Source organism: Lissotriton helveticus, chromosome 1_1 (genome assembly GCF_964261635.1).
Source record: "Lissotriton helveticus chromosome 1_1, aLisHel1.1, whole genome shotgun sequence".
Lineage (NCBI taxonomy): Eukaryota > Metazoa > Chordata > Amphibia > Caudata > Salamandridae > Lissotriton > Lissotriton helveticus.
This window is the reverse complement of record NC_136057.1, coordinates 21510307-21527946: the sequence shown is the minus strand read 5'-3', so window position 1 is coordinate 21527946 and position 17640 is coordinate 21510307. Positions and strand designations below refer to the sequence as shown.

The 17640-nt window shown below is 47.7% G+C and overlaps 1 protein-coding gene across 2 annotated transcripts in view; it reads left to right on the top strand.

Annotated features, from left to right (window-relative positions):
* ZDHHC5 (zDHHC palmitoyltransferase 5) overlaps window positions 1–17640 on the top strand; it is a 363343-nt gene that overhangs the window by 286111 nt on the left and 59592 nt on the right. For both annotated transcript variants that reach the window (XM_078674125.1, XM_078674119.1), the window contains 2 exons: window positions 9450–9573; window positions 10413–10522. In XM_078674125.1, the coding sequence (XP_078530251.1) occupies window positions 9450–9573; window positions 10413–10522 (234 nt within the window). The remainder of the gene's footprint in view (window positions 1–9449; window positions 9574–10412; window positions 10523–17640) is intronic.

Sequence of the window (17640 nt, the reverse complement as noted above, 5' to 3'; positions counted from 1 at the left end):
CCAGTCGGTAGCCACTCAGGGGGACCAGCAAGGTCATCGGTCAGTGACCTAAGTAGGTGAAGCATTCCTCAGTCTGTTCCAGCTCCAGTCGGTAGCCACTCAGGGAGACCAGCAAGGTCCTCAGACAGTGACTTAAGTAGGTGAAGCATTCCTCATTCTGTTCCAGCTCCAGTCGGTAGCCACTCAGGGGGACCAGCAAGGTCCTCAGACAGTGACCGAAGTAGGTGAAGCATTCCTCAGTCTGTTCCAGCTCCAGTCGGCAGACACTCGGGGACCAGCAAGGTCATCAGATAGTGACCTAAGTAGGTGAAGCATTCCTCAGTCTGTTCCAGCTCCAGTCGGCAGACACTCGGGGACCAGCAAGGTCATCAGACAGTGACCTAAGTAGGTGAAGCATTCCTCAGTCAGTTCCAGCGCCAGTCGGTAGCCACTCAGGGGGACCATCAAGGTCATCAGACAGTGACCTAAGTAGGTGAAGCATTCCTCAGTCAGTTCCAGCTCCAGTCGGTAGCCACTCAGGGGGACCAGCAGGGTCATCGACAGTGACCTAAGTAGGTGAAGCATTCCTCAGTGTGTTCCAGCTCCAGTCGGCAGACACTCGGGGACCAGCAAGGTCATCAGACAGTGACCTAAGTAGGTGAAGCATTCCTCAGTCGGTTCCAGCTCCCGTCGGTAGCCACTCAGGGGGACCAGCAAGGTCATCGACAGTGACCTAAGTAGGTGAAGCATTCCTCAGTCGGTTCCAGCTCCCGTCGGTAGCCACTCAGGGGGACCAGCAAGGTCATCGACAGTGACCTAAGTAGGTGAAGCATTCCTCAGTCAGTTCCAGCTCCCGTCGGTAGCCACTCAGGGGGACCAGCAAGGTCATCAGACAGTGACCTAAGTAGGTGAAGCATTCCTCAGTCAGTTCCAGCTCCAGTCGGTAGCCACTCAGGGGGACCAGCAAGGTCATCAGACAGTGACCTAAGCAGGTGAAGCATTCCTCAGTCAGTTCCAGCTCCAGTCGGTAGCCACTCAGGGGGACCAGCAGGGTCATCGACAGTGACCTAAGTAGGTGAAGCATTCCTCAGTCTGTTCCAGCTCCCGTCGGTAGCCACTCAGGGGGACCAGCAAGGTCATCGACAGTGACCTAAGTAGGTGAAGCATTCCTCAGTCACTTCCATCTCCAGTCGGTAGCCACTCAGGGGGACCAGCATCTCCGGCCCTGGCTCGGATCAATGCCAGTCGATCCCGGCCACGACGCCTCCGGCCGTGCCCCCGGCCGACGCTGTTCCCATCCTCACCCCCGATATGGACCTGAAGTTGGACCAGCGTCGAATCCGATGCCGGAAGGTACTTCTGTTACCCTGTTCATCCCTGGTGTTCCCTATCGCCCAGAAGGTGGGGTTGAGGAATGGGAGGGGTCGCTGGACCCTTTGGCAGACCAGCTTGAAGGGCCAGATTGGAGAGAGGACCTGGGTGACGCCAGTGGCCTGTAAGTCATCCTTTAAAATAGATGGTAGCTGTATACTACTATTTCCTGATTTTAGCACCTTTAGCAAATGCCAGTTAGTAAAATTGCAAGCACTTCACAAGCCTTTATGGAGGTACGCACAACACCTTGTATACTTAGCCTGAAGAAATGTATGTGTCTCATGGTGTGAAATGACGTGTTCACTCCGGTCGAAGCAGCATAATCCTTTAGGTGAAGGTAATCATGGAGACTTGTTTGGCTTCCGAGGATCTTTGGTTGTCCTAGCTTTTTCTATGTGGATATTGGTAGGGAAGGTTTGCACATGTTGTGCTGTATGGAATAGCAGTATTTGAGTATCCTCCCCCACTCTCTGCATTTCCCTTTCGTGTTCAGCTTTGTCCGCTTACTCGTCCCTCCTGTTCCTTTCATTTATTAAATCTTTTCTGTCCTAGTCCTAATATATCTCAAATGGTATTCTTTTGGGATGCTATGTAGATGAGACAGCCTTCATGTTCTAAAATTACGCAAGGTTATTTCTTGGTCCTGTGAGACCGACGTGCAGATAATTTTTTCAGTATCTGGAAAATTCAAGAAAACTCATTAAAACATATATTATTTCAGCATTTAAGCTAGCATGTACTATCAGAGTGCCAGCATACCTCTGTCGGGAGAGTGCCAATCACTGTGTGAGTGAGAAGCACTAATCCATTTGTGTATAAAAAATAATCCCTGCATGCTTTCAAATAGGTAAGTAAGAGACTTTGATTAGTTAATAATTAATTAAAATATAAAATAACACATCAAAATGAGTTTTGAGTTGCTTTTTCTAGGTCTGCCTGAACCCTCTCCATTTCTCCATTTGTGAATACAGCTGCTTTGACAACTGCTGAGGTGTCAGTCTCCAGCCTGAGCTCCCTTTGTCTCTTCTCTTCCCGTGAATTTTGCTAATCCGAAATGCAGAGATGGTCTCCTATTTTCCTTCTGGTAGAGTCCTCAGTCTCTGACTTGTGTGTATTCTGTCCCTCTGCAACTCTCCTCTCCTGTGAATCCAAAGAACTTGAATCTTGGTCTGAGAAAGTTCTCTTTGTCTGTTCTGTATGTCTAAATACTTATCCTATTAGAATACCAACCGAGGCCTCTCCAGTGTTTGACAGAATACTCCTCAGAATACTCCTTAGAATACTGGCCCCCTCACTAAGGGATCTCCAACTGCCAAATCTCCCTCCATTTTTCTTTGTGTGAATCTTGTTCTTTCTGAGGCTGAGCCAAAGTCTCCTCAGACTTTTGCCTCCATATTGGATTCCTTATTAACTTGCCATGGTCATCCGTTTCTTCGTCGAGCAAAGCCCATTTTGCAAAGTAAATCTTTTCTGTATTCACATGCTGTGCATTATTCAGCCATCTAGTGGTTGAGTCAGGAATTTTCCTGTATACAAGTAGCCCTTCTATTTTTGTTTTTGGGCATCCATAATCCCACCATTTGGTGTTTTATCCAGTCTCTCCTGACGTCATGCACCCTCCCTGAAAGCTCCTTCGTGTGGTCGCCATCTTAAAATTCTTTTTTTCCTCTACTGAAAGCATAGCTGAAGGCTCTCCAATCTGCAGAAATATGTTTGGACAAAGTTTCATCAACTAAACACCGAAGAAGTCCACCGAAAAAGATAAAGGAGAAGATTAATTTGATTGTATATGTCAACGCCATATTGGAGAATGCCCTTACAGAAGTTCCCTGTTCCATATGATATGTAGAGGACACCTTTCCAATTGTGCCCGAAATGCCACCAAACATTCACCCAGATAATAAACCATCAGGTGTGTAACTTTTGCCTCCCACTCGACCACAAGAGTGTTGACTGCGAGGCCTGTGCGGGTTTCCTGCTGAAGACGCTGAGGGTTAGGGACAAACAGAGGCAGACACACTACCCCATTCTGGGTCAGAAGCAGACTTCATCAATTTTAGACCTGGGTTTGTCGAGCGACTGCTAGGGTAACCTCGCCAAAGGGACAGAAGTAGAAGGCTTGGACATTGAGATGAGAATGGTCGAGAGGGAACATCGCAAGATAAAAGAACCCAGGTAACACCGAGAAAAATTTCAGGGGAGAGTCTAGAACACCAAAGTCAAACACTAAATGTTTCCTCTGTGCCAAACAAATCGTTTACCAAAAGCAGGAAAACACACAAAGAACCCTTGAGGTCTCACAGCAAGGACATTGCAGGCAGCCAAACACCCGAAATGACGACTTGGAAAGACTATCGAAGTCGAGAGGTTTCAACGTCGAAAGAAGACAGAAGTCAGGAGTTGTTGAAAAAGGCGATGAGCAATAACACTGTTGAAGGAAACCATGATGTGGAAAAGAAAATCTTTGACGATGCTCAACCCCGAAGATCAATCCACTGATATCGAACGAAATAAAAACACCTTGAGGCAGAAATGGCTGCAGTTCTGCGGAAGAAAAGGGATTATGATGCATCCCTTTGGGATTTCCAAATCCCTCAAAAGACTTCCACACCGAAAGAACAAATGGAGAAAGATGTCAAAGAACTGGACTGCCTGATTATACCAGAGCCACAGGAGAAGGTAGAACAAGTTACAGCTTACAGGAAGTCTCCTACCCAGACTTCTTTTTTCCAAATGCCAGTAATAAAGGATTTTCTAGAGGGTCTCAGCAAGGTATACTCATCAAAGTCATAAGCGACCCTCCCTCCTCCCCGGACAAGCATTATTGGAGTCGTTTTAATGTTAATTGCTTGTCTACTCAGGTGTCTCTACATAGTACACCGTCAAAAAGAACTGACCTAACTGTCACCTGTGGTGCATCATGGGAGCAGTGGGTCTCCTGCAGGTCTTAAAGGCACGGTACCCTAACCCTTGAATGCCTTAAAGGCAAGGTGCCAGTTTTTTCTTTGTTTCATTGCTCTGCTATACAGCCTACAGGCAACTGCCTGCAAATACAAGCTTGCCGTAAGGCAATAATGCATTGTTGTATGACAGTTTATCACTGCTTCCTCTGTTCCTTATGGGTTAGGCGGGTATTGTTTTTTACAATGCAAACCTATGTAATTACAGGTTAGTAACTAATCCATACTGCATAGAACATTATAAAGACACCGCCAGCAAAGGGACCAAAGAAATTGGTCCACTCAAAAGAGAAAACATCCTGTCTACTCAAAGATGTAGAGGGATTGCAGGGAAAGAGAGCAATAGAAGAGGTGCCCAAGAAAAAGATCAATCGGGGAAATTCCTCAACATATTTCCTCATTACTAAACAGGACGGAACACTACGTCTGATACTGGACCTCCGTTTTTATGAAGAAGTGTTAATTAAGACCCAAAAATTCAAGATGACACTGCTAGAAGTCATCACACATCCCCAAAGGAGATTGCATGGAAACTATAGACCTAAAAGATGCTTACTTGCACATCCCAGTGAATCACAGACACGAGATATTTGCGCTTTGTAGTAAACAAGACACACTATCAATTCAAGGAACTGGCCTTCGGTATAAAGTCTGCACCAAAGATGTTTGCAAAGTGCCTAGCAGCAGTGGCAGTGCACGTAAGAAGACAAGGAATATACGTATATCCTTACTTAGACAACTTGCTAAAGAGCAAACTCTTTAAGCAAATTGCAAAACATAAAGAAGGTGATCGCAACACTGTTTAACTCTGGGTTTTATTTATGAACAGAAAAATCATCACAAAAACCAGAACAGGAAAAAATCTTTCAAGGAGCAAGAATCAACTCAATAGAGGCAAAATCTTGTCCTTGCGAGAAAAGAATAGCATCAATACTTCAAGAAACTCACCTCTACCAGAGGGGGCAGTCTCTGACCGCGAGGACTGTTGGAAAGATTGCCTCCTATGTACAGGAGGAAATGGGATGGTGGAACAGATAGCATTTAATGGCGGTAAGACCATTTATACAACCAACTCAAACAGTAACCATTACTACAGACCGCTTGCATGTGGGTTGGTGGGCTCATATGGGCACACTTGAAGTCAGAGTAGAAAGTGGTACAGCAGATCAATGTTCTGGAGCTAAAGACAGTGTTTCTAGTCTTAAAAATCTTTCAGAATGAGCTGTGGGGACAATCTCTGTTAGTTTATTTATAAAGCACAACATTATCCAAAAGGATATCACGGCGCTGGGAGAGCGAGATCCATGGTGAGGGTGAGGTAGTGTTAGATACCACTGTGTCCGGAACTAAACCTTAGGGAACAAATGGGGTTTCAGCTTTTTTCTAAATGACATATAGTCATCAGTAAGACGTAATTCTAGCGGTAGTTTGTTCCATTGAATTGAAGCCAGGTGGGAGAAAGCGCAGCCCCGCTACCCTGGCTTTCTTGATATGTTTGTTATTGGCCCGCGTGGCTGTTTGCGTGACCTTAGAATCCGTGTAGAGGCATAGAATTGGAGTTTGTCTTGTAAAATTCTGAGACGCAGTGATGTAGCGCTTTCTGTGCATGGCTCAGGAGCTTGAATCTGGCTCTTTGACCACGGGCAGCCAATGGAGCTGTCTCATGCATTTTGACGTCGAGCTGTACCTACTTTTGTTGCACACCAGTGTGGCGGCCACATTCTGGATTACCTGCAGGCGAGAAAAAAGATAATCAGCCATGTCCACGAACAACGCATTCCTGTTATCAAGTTTGCTTATAAGTAGGGCCTGTGTGATGGTTTTCCTACATTCCAAAGGGATCCATGGGAAAAGCCTTTTTAGGAGATTTAAAGTGGCAAAACTTCTCCCGCACGGACATTGTCCAGCATGGTTAGTTTGTTGTCAAACAGAATGTCCAGGTTTTTTGCAGCCTGCTTGGGCGCGGGAGCGGATCCCAACAATTGGTGCCACCAAGTTGCACCCCAAAGAGTAGGATCTCTGATTTATCAGCATTCAATTGCAGACAATGGTCTGACATCCAGATCACCGTTGCTGAGAGGCAGTTGTTCGGTTTGATCCTGGCGTCCTCATGTCTTTCTTCGAGGGCTATCATCAATTGTGTATCATCCTCACAGGAGCAGATACTGAATCCCCATTTCTCACTGATTTTGACTAAAGATGATACTTAGGCATTAAAGAGCGTGGGGCTCTGGGAGGCTCCCTGCGGATAGATTTTGGGCTTGAAGAAAGAGTCCATTTGTACTGTTTGCCTTCTGTTGCTCAAAAAGGAGTTGAACCGCTGAAGGGATTTTGTATGTATACCCATTTCATGTAGGGTGCTCAACATTAGTCCATGTGAGACTGTGTTGAAAGCCGCCGACTGGTCCAACAGGATCAAGGCGACGGCTCTCCCCTGATCGATTAGGGATCTGATATTGTCCAGGATAGCCAAGAGGGTAGCCTCTGTACTGTTAGTGGCTCTGAAGCCAGTCTGAGATGGATCCAGGAGTTCGTTGTTTTCGCGATAGTTAGATAACTTAATTGGCCAACTTCTCCATAACTTTAGCTAGATAAGGGAGCTGGGAGATTGGACGACAGTTAGCTGGATTCTGGACATCCATGCTGGCTTTCTTCAGTAAAGGGACCACAATGGCTTTCTTCCAGATTTCTGGGACTACAGCGGTGTCCAGAGATTGGTTGAATAGGCGAGTTACACGAGGACATGGTGCTGGTATGATTCGGGAGAATATGAACTGACGGCATGCGTCAAGTGGAGACCCCGATTTAGCTTAACCCATTGCTTTTGCAACCTGTTACTCTGTAAAAGGGTTAAAACTGCTAAAATGGGTTTGAGCCTCAGGATGGGAATCCAAGGATTCCCATTCGCTCTTGGCTGAGGAGGGGTGATTTCTGAATGAAGAATATCTCACTGATTTTGTCAGATAAGATTTTGCTTATCTCCTTGCAGCATTCTTCTGAAGGGGTCTAGGTTTGAGACACTTGCTGGTTTGCATAATTCTTTTAGTAATTTATAAAGCTCTTTAGGCTAGTTGCGATCATCTTTTATTCGCTTCGCGAATAGGTCTTCTTAGCATTCTTAATGGCGTTATAGGTTTTCATCTCTACCTTGTATAATATCCTATCCTTATCCTGTTTTGGCAATCTCTATTTGTGTTCCAACGTTTTTCACTTTCTTTTTTAGTGTCCTTAGTTAAGGCAGATACCATTTCTCTGTTGGTGTTCTCCTGTTGGGTCTGTGTTTTAATCTAGAGTGCGCATTGGTCCAGTATATTTGAGATCTCATTTTGAAAGCTTCCTGCTCCCATGTTGACAGGGAGTGCACCTAGGGCATTTGGATCATTCAGGGAGGAGTGGTATTGAAATGAGTCTGGAGTAACCAGGCTCTGTTTACCACTGGTGGTGACGTAGTAGGGTTTGTTGAGGTTGCCAGCAGGCTACGGGTGAAAGAAATTAACGAATGATAGTTCACACAGACAACACAACAAAAATGTTTTATTTCAACAAGCAGTGAGGAAATCAGTCTCTTGTTCTATTAAGACTAGCTCGGGAAGCGGGCCAATCCAAGACGAATAGATTTAACAGCAATTCATCCTCCAAGGAAAGACAATGGTGAAGCGGGCAAGCTAAGCAGGCAAGCATTTTCCACCTTTGAGTGGGAAGTTAATCAAGGAGTACTCAAACAGATACTCAAACATTGGGGGGAATGATCTACTTGCAATGCCAGCCAACACAAAATGCTAAAACTTTTCCGTACAGACCACCAATCCCCAGGGAATGCTCTGTCAATACATTGGTACGGGATAATTGCTTACCTTTTTCCCTGATACCACTGTTAGGGTAATCAACAAATGCAAAGATTCCAATATGATTCGAACACTCATAGCCCCTCAATGGGCCAGAAAAACATGAGACTCCGACCTAATAAATATGGCGCAGGGCAAGATACAGAGATTATCAAGACAACAAGACCTGCTGCCAATAAAAGAGAGAGTTCTTCACCCGGAACAAGAAAGTTACGGTTCAACCGCATGGCCTTGAGGATATAGAATTTGTCTTTCTAGGTCTACCAAAAACCACAATGGCCATTCTCAGAGAAGCAAGAAGGCCGACAACAAGGAAGTGTTACACAGCCAAATGGGGAAGATACTCAAAGTAGGCCCAAAAGTTGTGGGTATTTCAGGACAATACTACGGACACAACAGTCCTTAATTATCTCACACACCTACTAGACTGCAAACTAGCACATACTTCAATAAAAGTACATTTAGCAGTAGTAGTGGCCTTCACAAGAGGTCCTATAGGAAGGAGCTTCCTCAGAACACCTGTAAAAGCAAAAAGGGTTGTACCACCTAGGCCTTGTGTAAGAGCTCAAATGTTTTCCTCACTAGTTGCATTAGTACCCGGTTTAAGTTCAATGTAGAGGCTGGCACTTGCATGGATTTCACAAACAATCTAATTGTGTCACTCAAGTGCAGAAGTGATTCCAAACCGAAGACACACTACATGCAAAAAAGGAGCAAAACAATCGCCTTTATAGCAAATATACCTTTGCAAACCATTTGTATGGCAGCTACTTGGTCATCAGTGCAGACTTTTACGAAACATTACTGCATAGAAATTCAAATGATGAAGGAAGCTCAAGTGGAACAAAAAGTATTAAAACATCTATTTACAAATTCAAGCTCATCTTCATCACAGTTTCTTGTCTTTCGGAGTAGTTTTGCAGCTTGAAGAATTTTCTGGATTCACAGGCGACCCGCCCACCTGCCCTAGAAGACGGGAGAGCAAAAAAAAGGGGAGTGGGGGGGAATCTGAAGATGACAAACATGCATGGTGGGGTCGGCTACCACAATACTGGAGAATTCTGAGCCCAACCACCAGATGGTGAAATAATATAAAGCATGTGAATCCAGAAGAAATCTTCAAGCTGAAAAATGACTCCTGTTTTGTTTTTCTTCCTCTTTCTCTTCAGAGTGCCTAAATAGGTGTTTTGGCCAGTCTCCACTGAAGTCTGGCAGAGTTGTCACTCTTTTATGTATCTTTCTACCTGCTAAGTCCTGTATTTATTCTTTTCTCTGCCTACCTCCCGTACAGTCAAAGAGCAGCCTTGATATTACGGAAAGCCAGTCTGCAGATGCCGAGGCGCCACCCCCACCCAAGCCAGACCTAAATCGTTATGTAGGCCTACGAAATCAATTACACCTGGCTACCAAAGATGGTAAGGATATCGTCACATACAGTGGTCATGGGTGTGTGTGCCATGGGAAGGTGGCAGTGGTCAATGATTGATGGCTGAGCAGGTTGTGATTTTTCATTGATTTGGGTGGCATCATTCTATTAATATCAGTGAGGTGATGGTAATCAGTAGTTGATGGTGACGTGGTGGAGCGCGGAGTGATTGATTGATTGCTAGGAATGGTGCAGTGATTGATGAATGATGAGGAAGTGGAGCTTGGTGATTAGTCTGCAAGTTGTAGATGTCAGAGACTGCCAGTGGAGAGGAGAGTTAGAGAATAGAATAGTTAGTGGGGAGATTGAGTGCTGAGTGATCGATAAGTAGATCGTAGAGGTTAGAGAGGTGGTTGACGGGATGCGGTGGAGCACAGCAAGATGAATGTGGTGATGGTGAAAGGCAGAGCGATTATGGGGGTTATAGATTCAGTGATTAAATGTGAGGAGTTAAGGTTGCAGAGTAGTTGTGGGAATTGGTGGAGCGAAGTGAGGTTGATTAAAAGGTGGTAAAGTACAGGGTGGTTAATGCAGATAGAATGCAGCGCGGTTTTCTTTAAGGCGGTGCAGCTCAGGAAATGATCGGACAAGGGTGAAACACCCCTTGATTGAATGCGAGGTTTTGGTGTGCACACAGTGATAATTGATGGGGAAGTAGAGCCCAGAGAATTGCTTTGGAGATTGTGCTAAGAGTGATGGCTGACGGGGAGATGGTGAAGTTCAGAGCGATTGATGCAGTGGAAGCACGCAAGATGATTGGAAGCTGATGGGCCTGAAAGGTGGTACGCAGTATATACAATATCGTTCAAGCCATTTCATTGTTTTCAGAGTCTGTTCTTGCAAAGGACAGCCCACCAACTCCTAGCATGTACAAGTACAGACCTGGCTACAGCAACAGCAGCACTTCGGGAGCGATGCCACATTCTGCCAGTGCCAAGGTGAGTCGTTTGTAGCTCCTTTTTCTCAATGAGTGTGTGTGTTCACTTCTGTTTGCCTATCCAGAGTCAACATGTCCACATCCAATGGCTACGTCCCACGCAGTCTATCACAGAACCCTAGCCGTGTTCACTAGTGCCGTAGACATCCTCCAACCTCATGTCTGTCTGCCGCCCAGGACTGGACTGGAATTACTTCTGTTTCTTCATTAATATTCATAAGTTCTTTATTTGTCTCGCCAAAAAGTATGTTTGAATTGATACCTATCTAAAAGCAACATTTTCTGGATGTTCTTTTCAATGTTTCATATCAGATTGAGAATTAACCATAAACAAATAACTGGACTGACAAGCCTCGTTGTAATTTTTCCTTTTGGAGGATGAGAGGGTGAGTGCTGGCCGTGTTCTGTAGCAGCCTCACGACAGAGGTTTACCTTTGTCCCTTGAAAGCAGACCGCTTTCCTCGGCTCCGAGAACACAAGTCTGCAGCAGTTTGGTTAGGATCATTTTTTTTTGGGTCAGATATAGAAATGGCCTTTAACACTTTTTATTTCCTTTGTCTGAAGCTACTTGTGAGGATTGTTTATGATTTTACCATAATAGTAAACCACCGGGGATCCTCAACATTTTTAAAATACATGTTTAAGCCTCTTTGTAGGCTACACTGACAGAATTGTTTTCTTCATTTGAAAAGAAGCAAATTAAAGAAAGTGGAAGGTTAAATGATCACCACCACCCTTTCGTGTGCCATTCTTTCGTACAAATGTAAGTAATTAGGAGCAACAGATTTAAATCTGACACTGCTCTTATTAGGAAGGCACTACTTTCCCATCATGCTGTGTTCGAGTTGTTAAACCTGTAAATTGGATCCCTAAGCACTAGGCTTTGCCTATTTGTTTATGTTCTGATAAGAAATTATTTTTATATCTTGCCTTTTCTGATTTTACTCGATGTCTTTCAAAGCAAGTGACAAGAAATATTAGTTTTTTCATTATTGGTTGGCTCCGCTTTTTAAAGGAGTACCTTCCCTGTTTATGAAGTGTTCTTCTGGGGATTGACCCTGCAAACTAGTCTGTAATTCAGTGTTTGGTTTTGATTCAAACAAACAAGAGGCCTGATTCTTACCCACTTATCTAGAAATTGGTGTTTTAAATTTCGGTTGAAAAGCACTTTCCTTACCTCCTGAGCCTCTGACTGTTCCACGATGGCTCCTTACATGCTCACTCTGCAAAAGGACCAGCAGAGGCCTGTCCTGGAAGGGACTGCTCAGTGAAGGCAGTGAACGTCTGTGTGGGCACCCTTAACCCCAACATGTTGGAAAAGACCTGTTGATAGATATACGTTCCTTAATCACCTGTGATGGTAAATTGGGAGATTTGGCAGGTGCAGGAGATCGAAGGAGCCTAAATATAGATGTTCAGACTCTGAAAGCAACTGGCTTTAGCAGGAAGCCAAACTGGTGCCGTTGTTAAGGCAAGGTGGTGGCTTTAAGAGACTTGTAATAATCAGCACACAAAAATATGGATGGCTTGTAGTGTGGAAGGAGTAGTGCACGTCTAAATCTGCACCTGCATGCCTGCAACATCTCTGCTGCAAGATCTCCTTGTTCTGGAATAGCATGCAAACGTTCACTGCTGCTCTGCAGCATCCTCCTGACTTATCCGCAGGATTGCTGCCCCCTCACTGGCACAATCAGTGTCTCTATCAAAAACCTAGGGTGTACAGCCAGGGCCACACAATCATGTTCATTGTCCATGTGTAGCCCAGAAGTGACATAAAAAGGGGTGAAGGGCATGTGGCACATGCTACTTCGCAAACAAATCTCATTGGTCACGTTTGGCACTGTGGCATAAATAAGGTGCGTGCCATGTTACATGCCCAACCCTGAGGACGGTTTATTGCACATGTATGGTATAGAGACACAACCGGACATGCATTATGGTACACAGCCCACACCATGACCTGAAAACAACGGACCACACAAACAGAGCGACACAAAGTGGAGGACATGTCTGGCCATTTAGCCCACACTGCTCACTGAAGGAAGCACAGGTGGCAAGAGCAGCAGGGTGACAGAGTAGATAACACACAGGCTTGTCCGTAGAGACAGAGTAACACACATGGGGGATTGCCTTTTTTAAGATGCATTTGTATGGAAAATGTGAACCTGCTTTATTAAAGTATTGGCAAGCCGTAGACCATGGAATACTCTAGATCAAAATATATGTTCATATATCAGTAGAAAGATTCAAAAGTCCAACACTTTGATATATTGCAGAAAACACTCCAAAATCTTATAATAGGCAAGGTTTTCTGAATTGTAGACTGTAATACTGCAAAACAACACTTCTGAACAGTACATTGCTGAACCTATACCCAAACCGCTGCTCACATGTCTTAGTAAAGGAAACATGCAGCCTGTTAGGCTTACATTATAAGAATTAAGAAAAAAGATAATATGTAAGAGACTGTAGTTATATGTTCCTTACCTTTAGAATTACCCCCAAGCATCAGACTGGATCCGGAGATTTTTTCTTTAGCAGTACCCCTGCGCGCCAGTAGGTGGCATCGTTCGACTCCGCGTCAGTCGTTCGCATCGTGGTCGTCGTAATGCCGTCGCAGTCTCTACTTAGAGCCGCCCCTGCCCGCTGACGTCCGTTTTTTCTTTTTCCCCGCCATCCTATTGCAGATCCGGAAAGAGCTACCCCAGTCGCTTTTTGACTAACTTTTTTTCAACTTTTGTCGACTTTCTTTTTTAGTCTGTCGACTCCTAGTGTACGAGGGATGGCCCATCGTCGGACCGGTTTAAACCATGCGATGCCTGTAACCACCTGATGCAGTTATGGAGCCCCGCCTCGTGTGCCTTTGCTGCCTGGAACGTGACCATGAACCGAAGTTGTGCTCTGACTGCCGGGCCATGAATCCGAAGTCTTTGCGGGAGCGGTCACGAAAGCTCTTGGAGGCCCGACAGTCAGGCTCCACGTCGATCGAGGTCCTGATCGAGAGGAAGGTCTCGGGACCAGTCGGAGAGCCACCATCACTATTCATCATCTAAGTCTTTGCACTCTTCGGGTAAGTCGAAGCACAAGAAGTAGGCGAAAAAGCACTGTCGCCCTTTTCAGCCGATGCGATGCGGGACCCGGAGCATTGTCGCTCTCTAGCTCAGTCTTCGGAGCCTGCTCCTTGGACAGCTCCGTGCTTCCCTCCTTTTCCCATAGCCGGAGCCTCCCCTGTCCAGCTTCGAGATTTCTACGAAGCGCTTCACAGCATCTTTGGGCAGCCCAACTCTGCCAGTGCGCCTTCTTGCCCCGCAGACTCGACTGGGGGCCCTAGGCCTTTGATGCCGGCTGCTCTGGCACCAGAGGGACGCGAGGAGCCTAGATCCGGATCGACCTCACGGTACCTTCCCAGGTGCTGATTCCAGTGACGATGCCCCTGGTGCCAGTGGTTCCCCTGACCGGCGCCGACCCCAGCCTCACCCCCGACTTGGACACGGCGCCGGACTGACGTCGCCCGCAGTCGGTATTGGCACCAGAAGGTACGTTTGTGCCTCTGTTCATTCCTGGTGTTCACTTCAGGCCTGAGTGGCAACCAGAGGAGGGTGAGGAGGACTGGGAGGGGTTTGTGGACCCTGTAGCAGACCAACTTGAAGAGCCGGACTGGCGAGAGGAACTGGGTGATGCCAGTGGTTTGGATACCTGCCCAGACCTTGACATGCTCTTACTCCCCACCACCTCCACCTAAACCCAACAACCCCCCCCCCCCCCCCCCCCCCCTCGGCTGAGACCTTGGGACTGGAGCTTCCTACGGTGGCAGTCAAGACTAACCTCCTGACAGGTGCTTCAACCGGCAGCGGCCTCTTCGGAGCTCCTCCTGCCTTTTAATAAAGTCCTCACCGATGTCCTTCTGGGCACTTGGTCCAAGCGCAGCACAAGGCTCCTGTGGACAGGATAATTGCCTGACGCCACCTCCCGGGCGACCCACTTTTCCTCTCCTGACACCCGACCCCCGAGAGCTTAATGGTCCAAGCCTCATCCTCTAAGGGCGCATTCCCCCCCCCTCCTCCTCCACATAGGGAATCCAAGAAGGTGGACCACCTTGGGAAGAAGATGTTTTCTTCCACCAGCTTAGCGCTGCGGTCGGTGAACACCGCATTCCTCTTGGGCCGTTATACCCATACAGTGTGGGATACGGTTGTGCAGGTGCTCCCACAGTGCCCAGAGGAGGCCCGGGCCGTTCTCACCCGCGCAGTAGCCGAGGATAGAGACGCAGCTAAGTTCACCATCAGATATGGGCTGGATATCACCGACTTTCTGGGCAGAATGGTTTCCATGTCAGTAGCCTTGAGGCGCTACGCCTGGTTGAGGACGTCTGGTTTCTCTGGGAATGGCTGATCTACCTTACTGGACATGCCCTTTCTTGGCCGTTGCCTTTTCGGTTGACAAGGCAGACATGGCGCTCTAATGCTTAAAGGATTCTAGGGCTATGGCAAGATCCTTGAGCCTTGCTGCAACCTCTCATCCCACGCAGTCTGCTTTTTGTCCCTTTCCTGGGTACAGAAGGGGTACCCCACCACGTTCGACCCAGTCTAGCCACCGGGTCACGCAAGCTGCCTAGCCTGTGCATGGCCATGGACGTGGGACCCAGCGATGCATGTCTGTGGGCCAGCTGGAAGGCCAGTCCACCCATACCCCCCTGCAGCAGCCTCCAAGCCCTCCTACTCCGGACCTTTCAGGGCCACCAGAGGCCAGTCACCATCACCTCCCCCACTAGCAAAACATCATGTTGGACAGGTGGGTTCACCATCCTTCCATCGCATGTTGTAGAATCACTTAGACCTTCTCTGCCGCAAAGTTGCAGCTCTCTTGGCCAAGGAAGCTATCCAAAGGGACCCTATGCCAGAAGTAGGTTGTGGTTGCTGCTCCCACTACTTTCTGGTACCCAAGAAGGACAAAGACCTGCGTCGTATCTTAGACCTCAGGGCCCTCAACCGCTTCCTCCTTAAGGAGAAGTGCAAGATGCTCATGTTGGCTCAGTTCCTGCCTGCACTCGACCCCGGAGACTGGATGGCAGCTTTGGACTTGTAGGACACAAACTTCCATATCCCCTTCCTGCCAGTCCACAGGCATTATCTAAGGTTCACGGTAGACCACAAGCATTTTCAGTTTACCGTGCTCCCCTTTGGCCTTACCAGCGTCTCTCGGGTGTTCACAAAAGTGATGCAGGTGGTTTCAGCTCATCTGCGCAGATCAGGGGTTCCAGTCTTCCCCTATCTCGATGACTCTCCCCAGGCTGTCGTCTCCCACCTCCAGACTACGGTGGACCTCCTGCACTCGCTGGGGTTCACTATCAGCGTGCCAAAGTCACACCTGACTCCCTCACAGAATCTCCTTTTCATTGGAGCAGTTCTGGATCAAGCGCAGTTTCAGGTTTACGCTCCCGAGCAGCGAGTCCGGGATATTCGGGCCATGATACTGATGTTTCAGCCTCTATCCCGCATTTCGGTGAGAATGACCCTGAGGCTGCTGGGCCTCGTGGCCTCCTGCTCGTGGATCATGCCAGATGGTATATGCGGGCTCTTCATTGGGACCTGAAGTTCCAGTGGGCGCAGCATCAGGGTAATCTTTCCGTCCAGATCTTGGAAGGGACTGCACAACAACTTCAGTGATGGCTAATGAACCAAGCTGATCCTTCTCCCTTCCCCAACCATACTTCACAGTGGTGACAGATGCGTCACTCTTTGGTGGGGCGGCCATCTGGGAGAGGCGGAGATCAGGGGCGCCTGGTCTCCGGCGGAGTCCGAGCTCCTTATCAATCTGCTGAAGCTCCGGGTGCATCGTCTGGCACTGAAGGCATTCCTTCCCTCTCTCAAAGCGAAGTTGGTGCAGGTGTTCCTAGACTCCACCACTGCCATGTGGTCATGCAACAAGCAGGGCGTGGTGGGGTCATGGACCCTACGGTAAGAGAGGCTCTTGGTCTCTGGACATGGCTGGAAAGTCATGGCATGCCTCTGGTGGTTCAACACATGGCAGGTTCTCTTAAGGCCAGGGCGGACAAACTCAGCCGCCGGTGCCTGGTGGATCATGAATGGCGTCTTCACGCGAAGGTGGTGCAAGGTCTCTTTCAGTGGTGGGGAGAGCCTTGGTTAGATCTGTTCACCACTGAGGAGAACGTGCAATGTCAACAATTCTGCACGTTGGAATTTCCAAGGTGGCACTCGCTCGGCAACGCATTTCTTTACGAGTGGAACTGTAATGTTCGAGACATGTGGGCTGCTGAATTCATATCTGTGCAAAGATCGCCGCCTAGTGTTGGGTCCGTGTGATTGCGCTTTGTTGTCTTGGAAGAATCTTCGAAGTATCCCGAGATAGGTGACTCCTCCCTTGGACTACAGTGCGCATGGGCATCTTCTCCATCCTTAGATTGCTTTTTTCCGCCATTGGGTTCGGATGCTAACTCCTATTCAACAACTTCGGAATCGAAAACAAAACTTTTCTAAAGGCCACAAGGCCTTCGACTTCGACGGTATTGTTCTCGCTTGGTACCGCTCCACTCGATCCACCTTTCCATCTCGACTCGGTCGTCGACGCGGGCTGTTGGGCCTTTTCGACGCCACGTGAGCCTACCGTCGATGGAAAGAAGCCCGTTTAAAAGGTGCCCACAATGCTACTCCAAGTTCCCACATACTGACAAACACTCAGTATGCAACAAGTGCCTTTCCCCAGATCATAGGGAAGAAACCTGCCCAGCCTGCGCCCAGCACCGGTCGAAGAAAACAATCCGGATCCGACGGGCCGCCAGGCAAGAAATGCAGCGACAGGCACCGGAACCGGACAACATCTTCGATGTTGACCGGGAACTACCGGAAGCTCCAGACTTGGACCTAGAGATCGTCACCGTCGAGGACTACTCGGACTCCGATGACAAGATCCCACCGGGGCAAATCGTGAGTACACAAACCCCCAACACCAATCAGCCCGTTACCAAAGGCTCCGGTCGAGGCATCGCAAAAGGCCTTAGCCAAGATCCTAAAAAAGTTTCCCCAGCCCCGCCATCCGGCTCGGCACCGAAACCTTCTGAAACCCCCGGGCCAAGTACCATCACCCCACAGAAGGTTCCAG